This window comes from Sarcophilus harrisii, chromosome 4, assembly GCF_902635505.1.
Source record: "Sarcophilus harrisii chromosome 4, mSarHar1.11, whole genome shotgun sequence".
Lineage (NCBI taxonomy): Eukaryota > Metazoa > Chordata > Mammalia > Dasyuromorphia > Dasyuridae > Sarcophilus > Sarcophilus harrisii.
This window is the reverse complement of record NC_045429.1, coordinates 282370716-282395766: the sequence shown is the minus strand read 5'-3', so window position 1 is coordinate 282395766 and position 25051 is coordinate 282370716. Positions and strand designations below refer to the sequence as shown.

The 25051-nt window shown below is 34.7% G+C and overlaps 1 protein-coding gene across 2 annotated transcripts in view; it reads right to left on the bottom strand.

The window, feature by feature from the left end:
• The window catches only part of NUDT3 (nudix hydrolase 3), a 64984-nt gene that overhangs the window by 24162 nt on the left and 15771 nt on the right, over window positions 1-25051 (bottom strand). The window contains exons 2-3 of one of the 2 annotated variants that reach the window (XM_031965039.1): window positions 22303-22413; window positions 13806-13823 (exon numbers count right to left, since the gene is read on the bottom strand). In XM_031965039.1, the coding sequence (XP_031820899.1) occupies window positions 13806-13823; window positions 22303-22413 (129 nt within the window). The remainder of the gene's footprint in view (window positions 1-13805; window positions 13824-22302; window positions 22414-25051) is intronic. The other variant, XM_031965040.1, reaches the window with a different exon arrangement.

The window sequence follows — 25051 nt, the reverse complement described above, 5'->3', positions numbered from 1 at the left end:
CTAGACCCCATTCCCTAAATTAGCTAATCAGAAACATCTTCATATACAAAGAGAAAGCATTTATTTATTCCCTGCAGGGAAAGGCCCAAGCACATCTGAGAAGCATCCCTGCTCCCAACACATGCTTGTCAACCTGACAAGCCTGAAGCAATAAAGATAAGTTAAATAGCAAAAGACCCAAGTCATTTCACTGGATGGACTAAAAGGAAGTAACCATCATTGACCAATGATCTGCTTCCTGTGGGTCATGTGACTTCCTGTCACTGACCTAGGGTCTTGGTCTAGACCTCTCGGCCTAGACTTCCTGCAACCTGGGCCCAAGACCTGATCTTCTGGCTCTGGGAAAAGGGATCCAGCTGAAGAAGGGACCCCGAAACTCTCCAAAACTCCCTGAAGGAGATTCTCCCTGAATCCTGGCCTCTGTAAAAGATTCTGACAGGCACCACCCCCATTGATAATGCTCACTAATGATTAAGCTTCCTATTGAATTTAAGACTCATTCAATTCTATTCAAATTCAGCTCAAGGGTACCCAGCCCATCAAGAACTGCCCCTCAGCTTGTAGCCAAAAGCTTCTATTATAAAAGAGCCAATCTTAAACCCTCTCCTTACAAAGTACCTAATATGCAAAGGAATCTCTTTTCCTGGCACAGCAAGCCTTTGCCCGCTAGGATGATATTCTCTTTCATAATTACCCTCTCTTTATCCTCACCCACTTCCCTAACGAAACTTTATATCTCTCTGTTGGGACCTTGCCTCTAAGGAACTCAGCCTTTCTATTTCATGCACAGCAAAGGCTGACTTCCCAGTGCCAATAATAAACTTATTTTTATCAATCTAGCTTTTCGGGTTTGTAAATTTCTTTACAAAGGATCTCTGCACTGCCAGAAGTGAATTCCCCAAAACTCCCTACCCATGCGCTGAATCCCAAAGAGATTCAGGGAGCCAAACCTCTTCATTTGGTTCCCTGAACTCCGAATCTGCCACTAACCTCATCATTTAACTCCCTGAACGACAGGATCACTAATCTCATTTTGGTTCCATGAATCTAATCTCATCATTTGGTTCCCTGACCAGGAACCCCCAAATTTAGACCTCATCATGGTGACTTAGGCTTCTTGAGAAAGCTTCACCTGGATATCTCAATTTTAAAATTTCTGTGAGGCAATGACTTTAAGTCACTAGATTGTTCAATGGCTTACATAAGATGGCCGAGTAACACCTGAGACAATTATGAGTTATAGCTGGAAATTGTTATTTAAAAGATCCTTATGGGTAAATCAAAGAATTACCCTCCAAAAGTATTCCCTCCCCCCCCCAATCCAGATTTAGGGCTTTTCATAATTCAGTGCCATATACAAACAAGGAGTTATGCGTACCCAAACGTCTTCTAAAACAGGCTACTTCTTTACAAGATTAGAAACCTGAATCGAAAAAAATTAAAAGAATTCTCTTAAGATCACAAAGACTAAATGGCAGGCCCAAGTTTAAAACTCTGGTTCTTTTCACTGGGAAACACTGAAGTATTAAGTTATGGTTTTCAGTTTGCTAATCTGCAAATAGAAGAAATATTATCTATATTACCTAACTCACACGATTGTTATGAATAAAGTACTTTGTAAAATTTAAATCCCTACATAAATGTGAATTGTTATTATGTCTTCATTAGCTTTCATTTCTTAAAGAACCTAGACAAAGGGGACCTTTAAGGATCCAACTCCCTTAAATTAAGATGAACAAAGACAGGGATGAATAGAATAGAGTAGCTGCTTAAAAAGTGGAAATTCAATCAGTTATGGAAGCACTACTTCCTCAGTTCTTCCTCTATATAAGAACAATCATTAGAAAAAATTAGGTAGTGTCTTGATTCTTCAAAAAATGTACTTCTAAAATAGGGTTCAAGGTATCTACAATAAATAAAAAGTAATTGTTTTCAAGTAAAAGCCTTAAGATTACAGCTTACTTCAATAATCTTTGCAGCCTAATTCCATACAGAAGTACATTTCTTACACAACTTCCATTTATCCCACATCCAATCTTCAATCCCTCTTTTCAGAATACTAATACAGACAACAACCCCTGACAAGGCTATTTTTACATATCACATGATTACTGTATGCAGGTCAATGTAGGTATCACTATTACATCTGACAGATATTTGGATTTGATATTGGGGAATGATGGATTTTTTTTTATTCCACAAGACTCTCTTTGGTCCAGGCAGGTTACTCCTCTGGCCAGATATTTCTTGAAATCAAATAAATTGTAAGTTTCACAAGGCAAGTCAAGAGGGGGAGAACAGGGGAAAAATTTAACTCAAATCCTATCATAGTTCTAAAACTTCAAGTTAAATTTTGTAGTTGTGTCTAGCTAAGATTGTTTATTTTACTGCCTGAAAAATAAAAGTGAAAATTCTTCTTAAATTATCTTAGATGAATACAAATTAATATTTTAGGTCCAATAGAAAATATTCCTCTGTATTCACTTTATGTGGCAGAAGGCCGATTATCATTCCAATAATGTTAGTTCTTAATAGTGAGTTGTAATATGTAATTAGTCATCAAATCAATTCTCCAAGAGCATAGATTCTAATTTCTAAGTAAACCACTAAGTTAACTATCAAGTATGTGAAAAGTTATTGGATAAAAACCAGGCCAAGGGGAAAGAAGAGGTGTACAGGAAGGGAGACAAAACCAAGATTATGGACTGAACTCAAGGATTTGCTTTTCAGTCTTCCCTATGTTTTGCCACAGTTCCCTTTCATTGTCCTGTCTAACTTTCCCTGAATTGTTTTGCCTCAATCCCCCTAGTTGCAACCCATGCCCTCCTGATCATTAGGAATGATATAACTTAGAGCTGGTTACGTTAGTTATAAATTGTAAATGTATAAACTCAAGATAAGGGAGAGATCAGATTTCCTGGTTCCTAACTTCTCCTAAGTTATCAAGAATTTATGGTCTCACCCCCTAACCTGTCAGAACTGGATTGATGATCCATTCTGCCTTAGTCTATACTGGTTGTTCACAGCCACTTGTATATATTTCATGGGAAACTCACATTCACTGCTGGATGTTTTGAGACATCAGCTCTGGGGGCAACATGCCCCCAGCACAATCTTTCCCTCTCAAATTATTAAAAACTCTAATCTCTATATTGCCTCAGTTTCTCTAGCATTACACCTAAGCCTTTCTAAATACCTTTAAATATCAACTCTAAACAAATTCTGTAGAAGCAGGACCCACATAGACAGTGAGTGAAAGTTGGCAGGAAAAGTCCGTTGCACAAGGATGAGAAGGGAATGCAAACCAACACATGCTGTGCCAGCACAGACCAGGCAAGCCCCAGAAAAACAGGAGCAAGCTTCAGAGCAACTCAATCAGTGGCAGCAGTGGCAGTTTCCAGACCTCTCAGCTCACAGATGGTAAAGATGTCAGACAATGTATCAGAAGGAGACTTACAAGGGGTCTCCCTTTACTGGCACCAGAAGCAGGACTCTTCTGTAATGGGCCAGAAACAAGGATTCTCACAAGGTATTAAGTCAGTAGAATTAGTTATCTATTTGATGTTATCTTATTATCTATACAATGATTATCTAGTTTAGCACAGTGATTAATAGTTCTCTAGTGATATAATGATGGCATAGATTCAATATGATGAATGGATTTAATTGTAATAAGATTAATACTTAAGAGGTCAAAGTCAGACCTAGAGGGGGATCAAATAGGACTTGGAGACAGACTGAAGAAGAAAGAGGACTGGAGGCTGGAGCACAGACTTCCAGAAAGAGACCTTCGTGCCTCCTCCACAGAAACCAAGGCCCATTCCTGAGGGCCTGCAAAAAGCTAGCCCGGGCCCCAGACAAGGAGACAAGACTGAAAGAGACAATAAAGATTTTTAGACTTTATCTCTCTTTATCTCCAACCAGAACATTACATTTTTCCACTGCTTATAATCAATGTGGGTCATAGTTCTGGGTAAGGAGGAATACTAGCATAGCAGAGCTTGTGACTCACAAAGAAATGAATGGTATTGGAAAGCAGTAAACACTTCTTTCTGGATCATACCACACTGCAAGAGCCAAAAACTTATAAGTCCCCAGAATTACCTCTAAAAACAGTTACATTAAAAAATGAAGCTTGGGACAATGCTCTCTCCATTCCAGAAACAGAACCCCACTTGAGCATAGAATTAAAAGTAAAGAAATAGGCTGGGAAATAAGCAAACAATAAGAAAATGAAGACAATAAAGTAAAAATTATACAAAGCCTCAAAAAGGCTTTAAGTCATGGAAGAGCTCAAAAAGGATTTTAAGGATTTTAAAAATCAAACATTTAAAAAATACACATATGGATAATTTTCAATATTCACCCCTACAAAACCCTGTGTTTTTTCCTCTCCTTCCTCCCCCCATCCTCTCCCACAGTGGGCAAATGATCAATTATATTAAACGTGCATATTTCCACAAATAATGTGCTGCACAAGAAAAATCAAATTAAAGAAAAATGAGAAAGACAACAAATGCATTTTATCCATGTATTTTGAAAACAGAAAGCTTTAATTTAAAAAAGAAATTATCTTAAATGAGCAAACAAAATTATTACTCTTTGCAGGTGATATGATGGTATAGAGAGGCCTAGAGAAACAACTAAAATACTACTAGAAATAAATTAACAACTTTAGCAAAGTTGTAGGACACAAAATATTCATAAGTCATCAGTATTTCTATGTTAACAACAAAATCCAGAAATGAGATACAAAGAGAAATTGCATTTAAAATAACTGTAGATAATATAAAATATTTGGGAATCTACCTTCAGGAACTTTATGAGCACAATTACAAAACGCTTTTTACACAAATAAAGTCAGATCTAAACAAATGGAATATCAAATGTTCAGCTAATATAATAATGACAATTCTGCCAAAATTAATCTACTTATTCATGCCATACCAATCAAATTGCCAAGAAATTACTTTACAGAGCTAGGAAAAAACCAAACTAACAACAACAACAAATTAATCTAGAACAAAAAAAGCTCAAGCATGTCAAGGGAATTAATGAAAAAAAAAAAAAATACAAATGAAGGTGGCTTACCTGTACTGGACCTAGAACTATATCACAAAACCACCTGGTATTCACTACGAAATTTGAAGAAAGTGATCAGTGGAATAGGTTAGGTTTACAAGACAAGTCAATAGTAATATAATGTTTCAAAACTAAAACTTCAAAAAACAGAATAGACCAAACAGTAAAGAGGAAGAAAAATTCAATGAAGAAAAGAATGCTTTGAAAAGGAAAATTGGCCAAATTGAAGAAAATAAACAAAAAGTCACAGAAGAAAGAATTTAAAAAGCAGAATTGTCCAAATGGAGATACAAAAGCATCTTCCAAAAAAAAAAAAAACTGAAGAATTTCAATTTGAAGAATTGAAGAAAATAGTTAGAAATGGGCAAGTAAAAACTAGTAAATCAAAAGGATGAAAAAATAAGAAGGAAATGTGAAATATCCCATTGGAAAAATTGACCTGTCCAGATAATTAAGAATTATTGGACTACATAAAAGCCATGATCAAAAAAGGAGCTTAGATAGGGTCTTGATATTCTAGTAGTATCAGAGGGTAAAATAGAAATTGAAAACTCACCTCTAAGGTTATAGCCAAATCCCAGATCATAAAGATGGAGGAAAAAATATAGAAAGCAAAAAAGAAATGATTCAAATATATTGGAGCCATACCCCAGATAACAGGAGACTTAGCAACATTAAAGCAAAGCACTGGGAGGGGCTTGGAATATGATGTTCAAATGGGGTGAAGACCAAAACACAGTTTAAGAAGCTTTTACCCAATCAATTCTAATAGACTTGTGATACAGCCATATGCATTCAGAGAGAGCACTGTGAGAAGTGAATGTGGATCACAATATAGCATTTTCACGTTTTTGTTTTTTTTTCTTTTCTCATTTTTTTCCTTTTTGACTTGAGTTTTCTTGTGTAGCATGACATGTGGAAATGTGTATAAAAGAATTGTGTAAAAAAAAAATATATAAAAGAATGTTTAACATATACTTGTACATGTACTTACTAACTGGGGGGTAAAGGTGAGGAGGGAAGGAGTAAAATTTGGAACACAAGGTTTTGCAAGGATGGATCTTGAAAATTATCTATTATTTTGAAAAAGAAAAGCTATTATTATATATTTAAAAAAGAAGCTTTGCCCCAAGCCACAATCTGGAACAAAGTGCCCTTATCAACAGTATCAGTCCCGGTTCTGGTCAATAACTGATACTGGAGACTGAATAACTGAAAATTAGAAAGGCAGATCCAGAAGGCATGCTAGAATACAACACAAGATGGGAAGCAAGTAAATCTTACTAAGGGAAACGGCATAAATGACACTACCAGAAGGAAGCAAAAAATTGTCAATGATTATTAAGTCTCAGGAAAAAACTAGTATTTTTTAAAGAATTTGGCTAAGAAAGGGTCAAGATACAGAGGGTGATAACTTGAGGGGATGGTAAGTGTTTTTGCTGATGATGTTTTAGGGATGGGATAGTAGGAAAGAAATCAGTAGCTAAGGAAGAAAGAAAGAGAGTGTATGTGTATAAAAACATGTAGAAGGGTTGGTCTTACCAAGGAAAAGGGCCAATTTTTTGTCAGATTAGGAAAGAAAGGAGCTAGGAATAATATAAAAGTGATTTAAGATGAAGAGGAAAAAAGAAAAAAATCATGCTGAATAACCTATATTTTCTTAGGAAGTAAGTGAGGTCCTTAACTAGGAGAGGAAGAGAAAGAATGGTGGCAAGAGGAAGGGAAGACATGGAATAACTTCTTTCAGACAGGGAATCAATTATGGAGAAATAAAAGGACTTCCTGGATGCAACTGTAGCTCACTAAAAGCTGGATAAAATTCAAAATACATCTGGTCAACAAGTTTGCATGACATTCCCTAGCTTCACTGAACAGCTTGTGTGTAGAAGAGCTAGGTAACAGGAACAATGAATGAACATCTGGTAAGAGATGACAAGCAGATTAGATAAGAAAGTGAAGAACCTAAAAGCAGAACACAATTTTGACTTGAAAAGAAGAGGGATGGACATGATAACCATGATGGAACTGGGGTTTTTTTGGTCAATATGCTCACTTGCAGAGAAACCACATCCAAATAAAATAAACACCAATGGGAGATGTAATCGGATAAAGACTCACATTCATGTGGGGTGAATTGGTTGCTTCAGACAGGTTGTAACCTCTGCCAGAATTGGATTTAAAATAGAAAGAACTGCAAAGTCACTAATCTTACTCTCTTCTAGAATACTTTAAGTTTAATGGCAAGACAAGAAGTCAAGATGACTGCCCAAGGTCTAGAACATAGTGGGTAACCGTGACCTCTTCAAAAACTAAGATTTTTGACACAAAGAGGTAGTCCAAACATCACAAAGATATCATTCTAGGAGAAGACACTGGGAGAAGAGTTTTGGACCAGAAGAAAAAACAATTGTTATCTGCACTCATTCTAAGCCATCAAAATCTAAACAATGAGCCTCAGAGGCTGGGGATGAAAGCTATTCAGTGAAAGTCAGAATGATTTGGATTTAAAGTGTTATGGGCCAGAACTCTGAACTAGAAACAAAGGATTCTTACAAGGTACTAAGTCAGTGGAATTGATAGAGACAATAGTTATCTAATTTAGCATGATTCAGTATAATTGATTTAATCCTACAAGAAGATGTTATGGGCCAGAACTTGAAACAAAGTGCTAAGTGGAATTGAGGAGACAATGGTTAAATCTAGTTTAGCATTTATTTAATCCTACAACAAATAATGGTTTCCTAGTGACATAATAATTGGTGTATACTCAGTGTGGAGGACAGGCTCACTAAAAGCTCTCAGAGGCTGAGACAGATTCATTCCATCTTCCACCTTTGTGGTGGCTGGAGGCCGAAGCACAAATCCTTGGAAGTAGGGGAGATTCAAAAGCCAGAGAAGGCAGGTGGGAGCTCCAGCTCTGGGAACCAAGACTACAGAAGGCCTCTAAGAAAGCTAGGCAGGCCACAGGAAAGGAGACAAGACTTTGAAAGAGACAATAAAGGATTGGGCCTTTAACCCCTGGCTACTCGTGTGGTGATTATTGAACTGAAACGGAGGGCTGCTCCCAGAAACTCCTAGAAAACCTCAACAGAGAACATTAAATTTTAGAGAGAATATTACATGAAGGTCTAGTCAAGTAGCTCCATTTGAATCAAGGGGATTTTTTAAAAGCCTGTTTTTCCAATCATATTAAGAAATTGTAAATGAAAATTATTCTAGACAAAATGTCCCAGCCTTTTTTTTTTTTTTTTTGGGGGGGGGGGGGGGGGGGGGAAAGTGGGGAGGTAAAGGTACTGCTAATAGATGAATAAAAATTTTTTAAAGTAACTGAATAAATAACTAAATAAAATAACCTACTCCCCCAACTTCCTCTAAAATTCTGGAATATGAATGAGGAAAAATAATATTCCTATAGTCAGAGCACCTACAGTGGAGAGGGATCATATATGGCAAGCAAAGAGAAGAAAGATGAGATGGGGAGAGAGGGAAGAAGGAAGAAATAGTAACATTCTTCAACTTCTAACAGATTAGATCCCCAGAAAGCAGATGTTAATACTCTCAAATAACAAGATAAAAATAGTTTATATAAAATGTTCTCCTAAAACTAGTTTACTCCTTCCTACAAATTCACATAGCCACACAGAATCCATAGAAGGAATAAGCTTAAACTCAGACCATAATAGTAATGTAATACAATTTTGAGGTCCTCTTACTTTGGCAGGGGAAGGGGAGGGGAATAAGTCCTAAATCTTCTAGCTTTGGTATCTGCCTCAGGAAACTGAGCACACCCAATCTATCTGATTCTGACCACTGTCCCTAAGATTCATAGGTGTCTTAATTTGCTAGGACTAGTTAAGCCCCTAAAGATTCTAAGAACAATGATATGAAATTAAATGGAAAGGAGATGGTGTGGGAATGGAGAATAGACAAAACAAAGATCTTTGTGGGTGGCACATTAAGAAAGTTATATTCCCATTATCATACTGACTTGTGTTTATTTTGTTATATGTTTCCCAATTTCATTTTGATCTGGGTTGCAGCCTTATTCAGGAAATCAGGCCAGTACATTATATCTGACATCTTTGATTTAGACTATTATCTTCAATTGTACAGATGAAGAAACCCAAAGAGATTTAAGGATTTGCTCCTGGTCACACAATTAGTTACAGGCAGATGAGACAGAATTCAGGGAGAAATCATTCATTCTCAATATTCTCTCATAGAATATATGGGTTCCTCAGCTGTGTTTTATTTTGTTTGGTGAACGGATGCTAATAAAAAGGCCCAAATCAATCAATTCCTCTAGGATTCTACTCACCATTTAGGTGATTTTTGCTCCCAGAATAAAACACAAACTACAGTTGTTCCTAGATAAGGGCAATGTGGGAATTTATTTTACTTGACTATAGTTATTTGTTACAAGGATTTTGTCTTTCTTAACAGATGATTTATGAAAAACTTAGGCTTCATGGAAGATCCTTCATTTGAAATGCATTACACAAACTGGCCTTCAAGTGCCAGTTTCAAAAACAGAGAATGTTAAACTGGATTGTAGAACCAATCCAGTAAAGCAGTTCTTATATTCTAAATAAGCAGTGATTAATTTATATAAGAAGCCTTATTATTTTAAGACCAAACAGAGAAGTATTTTAAAACTGTGCCTTTTAATATAGTCTACAACTGTAGGTTTCAATAGTTTGAAGAGTACTGTTATAGTCTTTTATGGATTTCAATAGGCTTTTCTTCTTTTTGAAGTCACCCTGTCTCCAGCCTCCATTTCAAACACAAAGAGGTTTGTACAAATAAAAGAATTCTGCTGTTGTTAAGTCTTTATTTAGTATAAGTGAGAAAATTAAGATCAATACTCTTTGAAGCATTTGTTTTAAAATAATATATTACAGAATATATGTAAAGAAAAAAGTGAGAACATCTGGCATTTTCTTAAATGTTATTTTTTCAGGGTTATGTACTATACACTAACCACTAAGAAATTTATATTTAGAGAGAAAGTACACATACATTGTAATACAAAACAGTATAAATGCTAGATAATGATGATATGAAACATTAGACCAAAATAATCAATTTAAAGGGACAAATATTAGTCTTATGTGGATTAAAAAAAAATCTCCTTCATTAGAACAAGAGAGAATATTTAGCACAGTTTGTATAAAAAAGTTCTGAGGGTTTTGTTGGACTGCAAACTTTATATGTAATGATTGGCATTGTATTGTACAGTATTAAGTACAATGGATAGTAGTTAAAGAGACATTAAATTTGTTTTGGAGGGAGGGGATTGGTAAATGTCACTAATTTTACACTTGTAAGCTAAAGAATGAAGCACAAGTCATGAAACCTGCTGAGTAGGCCCTCAATGCAAAAGGGCATCTCTTTATTCTCTTCCATCTTATTCTCTATGTCATTCTCCACAGTATTTACTTTCTTCATTCCCTAACCTCTAACCCCTCAACTTAATGAAAAAATGTAGACCATTCCTTATGCGCTCTCTTTACCCGTTTTCAAACCCCCTGATATCATGTAATATTCTCTCCTTTCACTTCAGTCTCTGGCAAAAAGATAGCCTTTCCCCTCACTAAGGTCAAACCTTTATATCCTTTATTTTACCCCCTCCCATCTTTTACCAAAAAATGTGCCTCCATGATCTCCCTTCTACCCATTTTCAATCACCAATTTCTCTCTCTCTATTGGGAGACAATGCCAACTGCCTACAAACATACAAAAAAAGTAGCCTCAAAAACCTCTCACTTGGCTCTATCATCCTGAACTCTCAAAAAAAAAAAAAAAAAAATACATCTCTACACCCCTTGCTTCCACTTCTTTTCCTCCCATTCACTTTTCAAACCTCTTTAGGCTCTCAATCTCATCAATTAACTAAAACTGTTCTTTTCAAAGTTAGCAACAATCTTAGTTGTCATAGCGGAGAAAGCATTAATCAATTGCACTTAAATCTGGCCTCGGATACTTCCGACATGCATGACCCTGGACAAGTCAACTGTTTGCCCCAATCTCCTCATCTATGAAATGAGCTGGTATAAGAAATAGCAAACCACACTCCAGTATTTCTGCCAGGAAAACCTCAAATGAGGTCACATGGAATCAGATACAACAGAAAAGACTGAACAGTAACAACTCAGTTCTAAATCCTCATCCTACTTTATCTCTCCTAATATACTTTCTTATTTGAGTCATGTCACCCTTCTATTCAATAAACTCCAATAACTCCCTATTCCCTAGTAGAATCCAATACAGATACTCCTCCCTTTGGAACATACAACTCTTTACAACCTAGCCCCATCCTATCTTCCAAGGCTTTCTCTTGGTTTTCCATCTGCCTGCTGCTTCTCAGGATGCTTTATTGGATTATCAATAGTGCTCCAAGACTCTGTCCAGGTCCTTCTCCAACTTACTTATCAGTTCTCACCAAGTTAATTATTAGTTTTATGTAAATGACTTCCAAATATACCCACCCCTATTTTTTCTCTTTGGCTCTTTTCACACATCATCCATCAACTTTACAGGACAATTCTGACTGCATATCACATAGGCAGCTCAAATTCATCAAGTCCAAAACTGATTATTCCCTTTTTCAAAATATTTTTCAAAATCCCCGTTTCCCATAAGTAAGGCCCAGCAAGCAGGCTGTGCCCTGAGCTTGACATAATCTTTTGCATCTTGAATGCAGCACCTCTAGCAAAGGGTATTATGGGGACCAGGCACCATGTTCAACTGAGGAATTTGGTTTCCCCTATTTCCCTGGACCATCTATAACAGGTTCACAATCCTGTTCCTTCTAATTACCAGGTACTGTACTCCTCCAAGAGAGTAATCACAATGTCTAAAACTTGAGATAATGACTATTCCCATGAGACCCAAAAATGCTTGTATTGTCCCAAGAAATGTCAACTATGAGACTGTCTCAAGACCTAAAAATGATTGGACCACGGTCCAACAACTTTCATCATGTTGTGGCCCTACCATGAGCAGAATTAAGCCCTTCTTAGGAAAGAAGGGTTTCCATTTGCATATGTCATTTTCCTCTCTTTGAAATTATACTTCTGTTTGTATCCTGACTCTCCTTGTCTCTAATCTGTTTTTTAAGGCTCTGGCCACGTACACCTGGTTCTGTTCCAGTTGACATTCTCTTCTTCCCCATCTTCCCCATTTTTAAATTTGTTTCTTTCTAGGGTACCTAGTCACAACCTTGGAAGTTATCTTTGGTTATGTAGTATGAGGAAGAGTGATCAATTGCTGATTCTATCCCCCATGATACCTCTTTTATCTGTCCTTTTCTCTCTACTTACATGTCTCATTTCTTGCCTTGGATTTAATGTAAGAGTCTCTAAACTGTCTGTCTCACCTCATTTCTTCCTCCCCAAACCAGATGCCAGATTGATTTTCCTAAAGCACAGATCTCCTTACCATGTCACCCTTCTATTCAATAAACTCCAATAGCTCCCTATTCCCTAGTAGAATCCAATACAGATACTCCTCCCTTTGGAACATACAACTCTTTACAACCTAGCCCCATCCTATCTTCCAATCATATCTCACATTATTCCTCCCAAAGACCCTACAGTTCTGAAACACTGTTCTTGCTCTTCCTTCATGACCCCAGTTTCTATCTCTGTGCCTTTGCACAGGCTGTCCCTCATGCTTGGGAAGCACTTCTTCACAACTGTCTCCGAGGACCCCTGGTTCCCTTCAAATCTCAGCTTAAAATGACTTTCTACATGATATTCTGATGCGCACCCACACACACACATCTGTGTATGTATATATACATGTATATGCTGTCTCCACAAATAGAAAGTGTCCTCATAGAAAATACACTTTCAATTCTTTCTTTCCTTGCTAGACATTTAATAAGGGCTCATTAATATTTCTCCCCCCCATACAAATGTGTGTGTGTGTGTGTATATATATATATATAAAACCATTTATATGCTAACATCTGTCCATCTCAAGATTAATTTCCTCCACACACAACAAATGTAATTTTCTATTAACAAATTTTACCTGTGACTCAAAAAAGAAACTGGCAAGAATTTATAATCCTTTAAGAAAAATTTGATAATCAAAAATTCTAGTTCTCTAGAGTCTAAATGTGTTTAATTATGTCTTTGTTTAATGAGACATAGTTATTGATTCAATTATCATTTTAAAGAGTCACAGAAATGGAAGAAACCTTGAAAATCATCATCTAGTACAACCCCCTCATTTTACTGATGAGGAAACTGAAGTTCAGAGAAGTTGAGGTGCCCCAAGGCATTGCGCAGCAAAGTTAAAATTATAACCCTCATTTCTACTAGGGACTTAAGTTATTTTTCAACTACTCTGTATGGTATCTTGTTGGTACCTATTTGTTTACATGTTATTTCCCCTACAGGCATACCTTATTTCACTGCACTTCACATTATGATTCACAGATATCGTATTTTTTATAAAAAAAAAAAAGTTATGGCAATCCTGAATGGAGCAAATCAATTGTGTCCCCCCCACCACCCTTTTTAAACAGCTTGAGCTCATATTGTATCTCTGTCATACTTTGGTATTTCAAATCTTTTCATTATTGCTATATCCGTTATGTTGATCTGTGATCAGTGATCTTTGATGTTATTCTTTGGGGGTGCCACAAACTGCACCCATATAAGACAATGAATTTGACTGATAAATGTTTGCTATGTTCTGATTATTCCACCTACCTGCTCTGCCTCCCTCTCCTTGGATCCGAGACAAAAAAAAAAAAAAAAAAAAAAAATTGAAATTAGGCTAATTAATATTCAAAAATCCAAGTATTCAAATGAAAGAAATGTGGCAAACTTCTTTGTCTTAGAAGAAATTGTTTCAGCCATCTTTACCTTTATCAACCACCACCTTGACCAATCAGCATCCTCTACCAGCAAAGAAATTATGACTCAATGAAGGCAAAGATAATGTTTAGCATTCTTAGAAATAAAGTATTTTTAACTAAAGTATATATATACATATATCTCTTTTAGAAACTATATTATTGCACATTTAATACAGTATAACTTCTACATGCACTCAGAAACAAAATTCATGTGACATTTTTTTCAACATTAACTTTACTGAAGAGGTTCAGAACTAAACTTGCAAAATCTTGCATGCCTGTATTAGCATGTAAGCAGCCTTTCTTTCTATCTGCAATGTTTAACACAGAGCATAAACATAGAAAGTTTAGTAAATAGTTGTTGAATACAGTGCTGTGGCCACTATAGAATGCTGCTCAATTGTTGCAGGTAAAGAAAAAAGTTTAACATTATCTTTATCCTGATTATTTTTCTTTTCAAAATTCCTTTTTATTCTTAAATCACTCTAATGAACTAAGAATGTGTATGATCTGAAAGAATAGTGGGCTGTGGTGTTGTCAGAAGGGTACCTTGAAGACAGCACAGAGCTTTCAAAGTTGTACTGATGAAAATTAGGGATGTTTGAAGTAGAAATAGATAAAAGGAGTTGAGCTGTAATTGCTGAACAAAAGAATTCTTATATAGCTTCTCTTCAGCTCTGCCAGCAAATTTTTTTAACTTTCATGATGAATCAGTAAGGAAAAATTGCTTTGCAAGCACAAAGGAGTAGATTTTATTATACAGAGAAAACTCGCAGACATTGCTGGAGAAAACATTCTTTGCACTGTTATGGGTTTTCTGTAGGACAAGCAAATAACACTGTTATAAGAGAGGTCCCTTTGGTGTTTATAATAATGGGATTTCCCCCTACTGAATTAAAAAGTAGAGGCTTACCTAAAAAGGATGGTTCAACATGTTGTTAAAAAGCAATCTACTTTATAAAACTGGGATTCTATTCAGTTCAGCTAATGTTTCTACTGCAGCAAATTCACCAGTTTCAAAAAATTTAGCAAATATCCTATAAATTTCTTTAGTAAGTAAACAATGGATTAGAAGTAAGTTGAATTTAATCATCCTACATCTGATAATGCTACTATATGCTACCCAAAAGTCTTGCTTCATTTAAAACAATACTAAATTGTGACAGGTTTTCCAACACTCACTCACTGTGTGTGTGTGTGTGTGTGTGTGTGTGTTTGTGTGTATGTGTGTATACTTCATGGCTGACACCAAATTTTTTTAAAGGAACAAATAACATCACTAATGAGGAAGATGATTTGAACTGTGACTTTTTAAACTGGCACCAATATGCCATTGAGTCTAATAGCAATTAGTGTTGTTTCTTTTTTATTTTTTCCCTTGTTACCTGCTTCTCATTTAAAAAATTTTTAATGTATTCTTTTTTATTTTTTTTTATTTTTTTTTTGTTTTATTTAATAGCCTTTAATTTACAGGATATATAATGTATTCTTTTTTAAAAAATTCATTGTTTTTAAAAAATTTTTTAATTCCAAATTCTCTTTGTCTCTCCCACCTCTCCCTCACCCATTGAAAAGGCAAACAATGATATCAATTATACATGTAAATATACATTATATCCTGCAAAATATATTTCTCTATTAAATAGCTGTGTGGACCTGGCCATCCTCAGCAATGAAATGAACCAAATCAGTTCCAATGGAGCAGTAATGAATTGAACCAGCTATGCCCAGTGAAAGAACTCTGGGAGATGACTAAAAACCATTACATTTGCCCATCTGCATTTTTTAATCTCCTTCACAGGCTAATTGTACAACATTTCAGAGTCCGATTCTTTTTGCACATCAAAATTATAGTTTGGTCATGTATACTTATTGTGCATCTAATTTATATTTTAATACATTTAATATCTACTGCCATCTGGGGAAGGGGGTGGGGGGAAGGAGGGGAAAAATTGGAACAAGAGGTTTGGCAATTATCAATGCTGTAAAGTTACCCATACATATAACCTGTAAATAAAAGGCTATTAAAACAAACAAATAAATAAATAAAACCAATAAGTAAATAAATAAATAAATAGCTGTGTGGCAAAAAAGAAAAAATATCATACGTCAATTTGCACTTAGAGTTCATCAGTTCTCTCTTAGGCAATATATAGCATTTTTCATCATGAGTCCTTTGAAACTGAACAGGACTATAACCCAAAAAAGCAATTATCTTTTGTTGAACCTTTTGTCCATGTGGCTTAATGATCGTCAGCTCTATTCTCTATCCCTAGATTAATTATTTTCATAACTACCAAGCAGGGGAAGACATACTTCCCTATTCCTCTCCTGTTATACAAATTTTACTTAAAATACCTCACTGTAATTAAAGAGAAAAAGGGCCTAAGTATGAAAAAAAAAGTATAGTAGCACCTCTTTTTATGGTAGTAAAGAACTGAAAACTGAGGTGATTTCATCAATTGGAGAATAGCTGAACAAGTTCTGGCATAAAAAACGTTACTATGCTTTGAGAAATGACAAGGTTAAAACACCTGGGAAGACTTGTATGGATTGAAGTGAGGAGAATAATATTTATAGTAATAATACTCCCAGAAAAGTCAAACAACTACGCAAGACTGAGAGACTCTTGACTGACATCATGGAAACAACAGTTCCAGAGGACTCATGATAAAATACTAGCTTCATCTAGAGAGCTAATAGACTCAACTTTTTTTTTTTTAATACAACTAATTCTGAGAATTTGTTTTGCTTTACTACATACATATCTCCAATAGGCTTTGTTTTTCTTGCTTTCTTTGTGCATGGGGGAGGGAAAGAGTTTAGAATTAAAAATAAAACTGATTAAAAACAATCTAAGTTACTATGGCAAAAAAATGGATTTTATCATCTTCCCTCGAGATTGGTACCTTTTAAGTTTCCCCATCACTATCACTGTCAGTACTATCCACCTTATATCCCAAGTTTGGAATTGAGCCTATTTAAAACTTCTAGTTTCTTTCACTCCTAATCCAATCAATAAGGCAAATTTTATCGCTTCTTCCACAATAGTTCTTGGACTTTTCACTCCATTTCTAAAACTCTCTATTTTAGGTCTTTACCATCTCATACCTTGATTTTTGCAAGAACTCTGGGTAGTCTTTTTGTATTCAGTTTCTCCCTGAAAACAACTCATTAGGATGATCTCTTTTAAAAAAAGAATTCCTACTGCCCACTCCTCCAATAAACAACGTATAACTGCCTTTTATATCTATTAAAGTAAACTTAAATTGAACAAAGTTCTTTATGTTTCCTATAAGTTGCTTCTTCTATACCCATTAGGTTTCCTCAGATGAGTCACTTCTCTGGCCCTGTAAGATGAAGGATCTAAAACAAATCTGCTTCTAGGAGATTCCTGGATCTCAGAATGAATTATTTTTACTCTGAGGACAGGGTTCTGGGAAAATATGAAACCTTAACCATGCCAACTACAATATAGTTGTTTCCAGGAGAGCAGAAGTAGTGACAATGTTGTCCTTTGATAGTAATACTGAATGGTAATATCAATTGGAGAGGGGCAGAATAAATTATGGTATATGAACACTATGGAATACTATTGTTCTGCAAGAAACAACCAGCAGGATGATTTTAGAGAAGCCTGGAGAGATACATGAACTGATGCTAAGTGAAATGAGCAGAACCAGGAGATTATTATACACGGCAACAATACTATACAATGATCAATTCTCATGGATGTGGCTCTCTTCAACAATGACAGGATTCAAACCAATGCCATAAATCAGGATATTCTCCTCTAATCTAATGAATGAACTACAGAGGAGAAAGTCTATTAGTCTCATTAGAAATATTTCCTGATTTACTTTTAAATGAGTCTGGCTGATTAGACTGTTACAGACTTACCTACTAGGAGTGAGGAGAATGGGTCCAACCCGAAAATTATATTTCTTTTAATCTTCAATATAAAAAAGCAATAAAACACACCAAAGAAAAAGTAATGTTCTTAAAGGATTCAAATTTGGTATTCTGCAACAGCCATTCACAGCAAGAATGTTAAGCCCTAGAACAAACATCTCTTTATTATTTAAAAATATATTATGGGGCAGCTATTTGGTGTAGTGGATAGAGCACCAGACTGAAGGCAGGAGGACCAGATTTCAAATCTGGCCTCAGACACTTAACACTTCCTGGCTGTGTGAACCTGAGCAAATCACTTAACCCCAATTGCCTCGGCAAAACAAAATTATATTACATATACCTGTCACAGTGAAGCATTATCAACTGTAACACATCCACTATAACCAATTTTTAACAAACTTTAAAAGCTTTTATCTGCTAGCACTGGGCTTTGATTTTATTTAAGTTCTTTTTAAAAATTTTTTTCACAATTTCTTCACTTCTTGTCAAACCAGTAAATAAATGGGAAATAGGATCACAGAACTAGAAGTAAATTTAAAAGCTATCTAGTCCTAACCTCTTGTTTTTTTTTAAACAGATGAAGAACTCAGGTTCAAAGAGGATATGTGCTTTGCATAGGGTCAAACAACTAATAAATAAATATCTGAGGCAGGATCTCTGCCTCTGGGGTCTTCTTGATTCCAATTCCAGCACTCTTTCTAATAGGCCAAGCAGCATTTATCAATACTAACAATCTTATTAAGAGGCTGCTTATCTTTTCTTGGCCACCATCTATATCATTTGGATCTTATTCCTGATTTTTCCCCATTCATAAGAAAAGCTACAGCAAAGACTACCAAGAGTCTAATCCTCGTGTTTATTATTCATTACTCAGAAATGCCATTAGGTTCTTGCCAGACAAACATTCTCAACAACACTGGTTTCTATCTTCTTTATCCAGGTCAGGAATTCCTTCCAACTTTCTTTCTGCCCATCCATAGTGAATACATCTTTAAAACTTACCTTAAAGAATCAGAACAAGTTATACAATGACAATAGGGTAAAAAAAACAACTTTGAAAGATTTCAGAACCCTGATCAATGTAGCAGCCAATCATGATTTTGGAACTCATAATAAAGTATGTTTTCTATCTATTTATTAAAAAAACCAGAGGTACAAAATGAGATACAGTTTCAGAGTTAATGTGTGACTGTTTTATTTGACTCAATTACTTGCTACAAGGAAGGGTTTTTATTGGAGGGTTAATAGGAAAACACTTGATGGGTGATGACTGACTTAAAAAAAAGAGAACATCAGTGAAAGATTAAAAATACAAAGAAGAGAAGGAAGATCAGAAAGCGACAGAGTCAAGTAGGATATTTTTACTGCTACTGTATTAAACAAAATATACACTTAAAAAGAAATGTTTCATATACAATTCTCTTTTCTTTGTATTTTGTGCTTGCTGTTTGTCATATAAAAAAGAATATAAACTAAGATTTAATTCAAGTTTCATTTTCACTAAATATTCCATGTTTTGTAGTTTCCTTATATTTATTATTTAGTTAATATTAATAATTAAATATATTATTAATATATATTACTTAGAACTTATATTTAATAATAAAATGTTTATCAATCAATTACTTATATTCATATTGTACCCAATTACTGTAAGGGATTGCAAAAAAGTCAGTTTCCAATCCATAAAGCATTTATAATTTAAAATACTGCAGAAGCTGTTCAGGAGAGAAGAGAAAAAAAAAATCACCCATGGAACAAGATTAGTTTAGGACAAAAGTAAGCCTAGAGAGAAATGAGGGATTTGGACTGACAAAGTAGGCAAAAGGGAAGAAGTCTATTTAGAGCAAATTGCAAAAGTAAAGATATGCAAGTAAGGATGGGTCAGGACTTGTGAAGTACAATATTAATAATATACTTAAGGGAAGAGGCAGAGGGTAGATAGAGAACTGAGGCACTGACCAAATGAGATTGGTCTCTCAACTCTGAATTTTTAATATATTTAGACTGAAGCATATTATTTTTCATATTCTTAAATTTTTTCATGATGACGTCCTTTTTTTTGGGGGGGGGGGGGGGGGGAGTATCTGTGTTTTCCCCCCCCCCCCCAATATTACTAATATGTCAAAATATTTTTTTGTTTGCACATGTATAACCTATAATTGCAAAAACTGTCTCAGGGAGGAGAGAGGGAAAGAGAGAATTTGGAATTCAAAAAAAATTTTAAATGAATATTAAAAATTGTTTTCACAAGTAACTGAGGAAAAAATAAATTTTACTAAAATAAAATCTGAAACTTACTACCTATGTGACCTGGGGCCAATCACTTAATCTTTCTAAAACTAAGAGATCCTTATCTGTAAAATCAAAGGCTAAAGACCCATTTAGAAGTACCCACCCTAGGAAAAAATGCCTAGTATATGAATAATGGAATATAGTGTAATAAGAAATTACAATCTTGAGGAATTCAGAGAAACATGGGAAAATGTTGAAAAACTAATGCAGAGGGAAATATACAAACTAAAAGATATATTTGTAGAAATAACTATTAAAAACAAAGGACATCAACACTTTAGTTTTTAAATGATAACTTTGGACTAGAAACTTTCTAAAAAACTTTACTTGGCAGTGATATATAAGATAGAGTGAAAGAGAAAAAGTGGAAGCTGAGTTGTTTTCATAACACAGTATGGAGGGTGTAGCTAGGATTGTGGCACTACAAATAAAGAACAAGACAATTTGAAATACATTATGAAGAATTAGTGGGATTATAACATTAACTGAAGAATAGAATGAATGACTGCTAGATTTCTAGCCTATATGACTTGGAGAATGGCGTCTATTTTGGGAGTATTAAATATATTCTCTCCCCAATCATACATACATTATATTCACAATTTAATCTTTATGTTACAGATAAGAATCTTATTTCTAGGAAAATATGGAAACTGACTTGTATGAAGGGCCAGATTAGAATGAGGTCAATAATAGATGGAAAAATGAACTGGCACTAGAAGATCAGAATGGAAATGAAATAGAAAACAAAATGTATTTAGTGGGGAGAGATGCAAAGAATAAGCTTGCAATAGAAAACATAGGGTTAAAATGAATTAGGGAGAAGCTGAGAAATAAAAATTTTAGTATTATTACTACCAAAATTTCCTAACATGGTAGATATTGGCTCTAAGTGACTAACAGTATCAAGACATATTAAAAGTTCACTACAAATGAGAAAATGGTATTGTACAAGGGTGTGGAGTTTAGTGTAAAAAAGAGAAGGGTTTTCAATGGTGACAATAGAATTGAACACATCTATTGGAAAGTGCTCTTATGTTTGCTGTTCAATTCTATTAAAAACAATTCTGTCACACAGTCAGAAAAACATATCAGCTAGGGGAGCCAGAGGAAGAGATATTAGAGAGGAAAGATGAAAAATCTGAGTTGGGATACATTGAACTTAAGCAGAAATACACTATGAATTGTGCAATTTATGACATTAGTGCTCATCAAGGATTAAATATGTAATTTGTGGAGTTGTAGGTTCACAAACTTGCAATTGGAATCTCCCATATGTACTATACCTCTTATTATAAGGATTCTCAAAAACCTATTAATCTGTTATTGTTCTGAATATTCTGATAACTACTTCAAATCGGTTGGTTTACTTTGTAATCCTTTTACATTTTCGTATTTAAAAATACTACTCTGAGAAGTGAACTGTTGGCTGTTCACTATGACAAAGAGCTCTGATACCAAAAAAAAGTTAAGAACCTCTGCTCTGTCTTGTTTTTCTATCAGAATCTCTGAGCATTTATTTAGTACTGTACACCTAATAAGTACTTTTTCATTTATTCAGTCATTCACTTTCCTCTCAAATAGTTGGACATCTCATTCACCTTTTCTAGATTCTGGAGAGAGCAATGTATTTCTCATCACTGTAAAAGTTAGGAGCAGATATAGAAATGTTAGGAGTGAGTAATAATAACAGGCATTTATATATCATTTTAAGGTTTATAACCTGTCTTTTGAGGTAGTTTGCTGAGAAGTAACAAGATTACAGAAAAGATAAAAAAGCAGAATGACTGATTTCCCCCAGGCTCACACTCTGAAGAAATAGTACAAGATCTTAACCATGCCTCTTTTGAACCATATGAGAAGCTGATGTATGCTAAGGTATGGCTATTTTCAATTCCCTTTAAGACACAAGGGAAGCACGTTTTATAATGATCAAAAGCTAACTTTCTAATATACCAAAAGCATTGCATACATGGAAATATACATACATACATATACATATAGAACATACTGGGAGGGCATTTATTCAGATTGCTGTGAAAAATTAGAAGGAAAGGAAGTAACAACCTTCTTTAAAAACACCAGCTACTGACAAATGTAAATGTTTTCAACAGATAAATTTTTTCTTTTATATATACCTCTTCACACACTTCCCGAACAGCAGCCACGCCTGGCTCCTCTTCAGGCTCCATACCTCCTCCAGGAACAATCCATTTATCTGGATGACGACTACTGCTCACCAGCAGCACCTAATATTAAAAAATATATATGCATGTGTGTATATATATCTATATATCATAATAAAATGTTTATTTGGAAAACTTCAAATTTAAAGAAAATAAAAACAACCCCAAAATGATCATACACTAGGCATTTTTGTGATGGTGTTATATCCCTAGTTAAATAAATTATATCCTTACCATAGATACCCTATTCAATCTATCCTTCATTTATGCAGCTACCAAAGCAATATTTCTAAGGCAAAGAAAACCACTCACATACACAGACAGCTACAAAATAATGAAACATTACTACTTAAAGTAACAAGTGGCTTTTAGAAGAAACTGTACTTTTTACAGCCAAAGGTTCGGATAAAAGCCTCATTTCCAAAATATACAGAGAATTGACTCTAATTTATAAGAAATCAAGCCATTCTCCAATTGATAGTCAAAGGATATGAACAAACAATTCTCATATAAATTGAAAGTATTTCTAGCCATATGAAAAGATGCTCCAAGTCATTATTAATCAGAGAAATGCAAATTAAGACAACTGTGAGATACCACTACACACCTGTCAGATTGGCTAGAATGACAGGGAAAGATAACGCAGAATGTTGGCGGGGATGTGGGAAAACAGGGACACTGATACATTATTGGTGGAATTGTGAATACATCCAACCATTCTGGAGAGCAATTTGGAACTATGCTCAAAAAGGTATCAAACTGTGCATATCCTTTGATCCAGCAGTTACTACTGGGCTTATATCCCAAAGAGATCTTAAAGAAGGGAAAAAGACCTGTATATGCAAGAATGTTTGTGGCAGCCGTTTTTGTAGTGGCCAGAAACTGGAAACTGAGTGGATGCCCCTCAATTGGAGAATGGATGAATAAATGGATGTTATGGAATATTATTCTTCTGTAAGAAATGACCAGCAGGATGACTTCAGAAAGGTCTGGAGAGACTTACATAAACTGATGCTAAGTGAAATGAGCAGGACCAGGAGATCATTATATACTTCAACAACAATACTATATGATAACCAATTCTGATGGACGTGGCCTTCTTCAACAATGAGATGAACCAAATCAGCTCCAACAGAGCAGTAATTAATTGAACCAGCTACACCCAATGAAGGAACTCTGAAAGATGAGTATGAACAACTACATAGCATTCCTAATTGCTCTATTTATGTCCACCTGCATTTTTTATTTCCTTCACAGGTTAATTGTACACTATTTCAAAGTCTGATTTATTTTCTACAACAAAATAATTGTATAAATATGTATACGTATATTGTATTTAACTTATACTTTAACATATTTAACATGTATTAGTCAACCTGCCATGGGGAAGGGGTGGGAGGAAGGAGACGAAAAATCGGAACAAAAGGTTTTGCAATTGTCAATGCTGTAAAATTACCCATGCACATATCTTGTAAATAAAAAAGCTTCCAAAAAAAGAAAAGCAAAAAAGAAACTGTACTACTTTATGGTGGTTTTTACAGCTATTTCACAGCAAAAGGTAAATAGTTTTCCTTTTCAATTGCCCTTGACAACCTAGCTAAAAAATAATCTTTATAGCTAGAAGCTTCAATGACATATTTTAAAATTATAAATGGAATAGGAGACAATATAAATCAACCCAAGCTATGTTTACTTTTTTAAAAAAATCTCTCCCATAATTTTTCCCTTTTGCTCTGATTTTTCTCTCCCAATAATTTATAAAGTATTAAATATATATATATTTATATGTATAAATATACACATGTATTAAAAATAAATAAACTTACTGGGAAAAAATAATAAATGGCATGTAAACTGTGCTTTGTTCATCTTGTATTGCCCTCAAGGAGAATGTGTAACCTTCATGAGAGCAAGAATTGTTTTTGTTCTGTTTCTGTTACCCAGTGACTAACACAGTACTGAGTTCAGAGTAGACAATAAATGCTTATTGAATTGGATTAGAGAGCTCAAAAATCAAAACAAAAATATTTTAAGTTGAAAATGAAATTCTACTCATATTAACTAGTAAACATCTATACATATAGTTCATACAGCAGTTTCTTCAAGTTAAGAAAACTCAATATATTCCCTTTGTAACACTATACAAATATAAAATCCTATAGACTTAAGTTTTTACAAACATCCACTTTAAAATATTTACAACACAAATTAGTCATTTTTATTCCTTAAGCGTCCTAAGTAAATGAGTTTATATTGAAAATAATCCAAAGTAAACCAACTGGATGTCCATCAGTTGGAGATTGGATGAATAAATTGTGATATATAAATGCTATGCAATACTATTGTTCTGTAAGAAATGACTAGCAGAATGATTTCAGAGAGGTTTGGAGAAACTTACACGAACTGAAGTGAAGTGAAATAAGCAGAACCAGGAGATTATACATGGCAACAACAAGATTATACAATGATCAACTCTGATGGATGTGGCTCTCTTCAACAATGAGATGATTGAAACCATTTCCACTTGTTGAGGAATGAAGAGAATCAGCTACACCCAGAAAGAGAACTATGGGAAATAAGTATGGACCACAACATCCCATTTCCACTTTCTGTTACGGTATGCTTGCATTTTTGTTTTCCTTCTCAGGTTTTGTTTTTCCTTTTTTTCTAGATCCGATTTTTCTTGTGTAGCAAGATAACC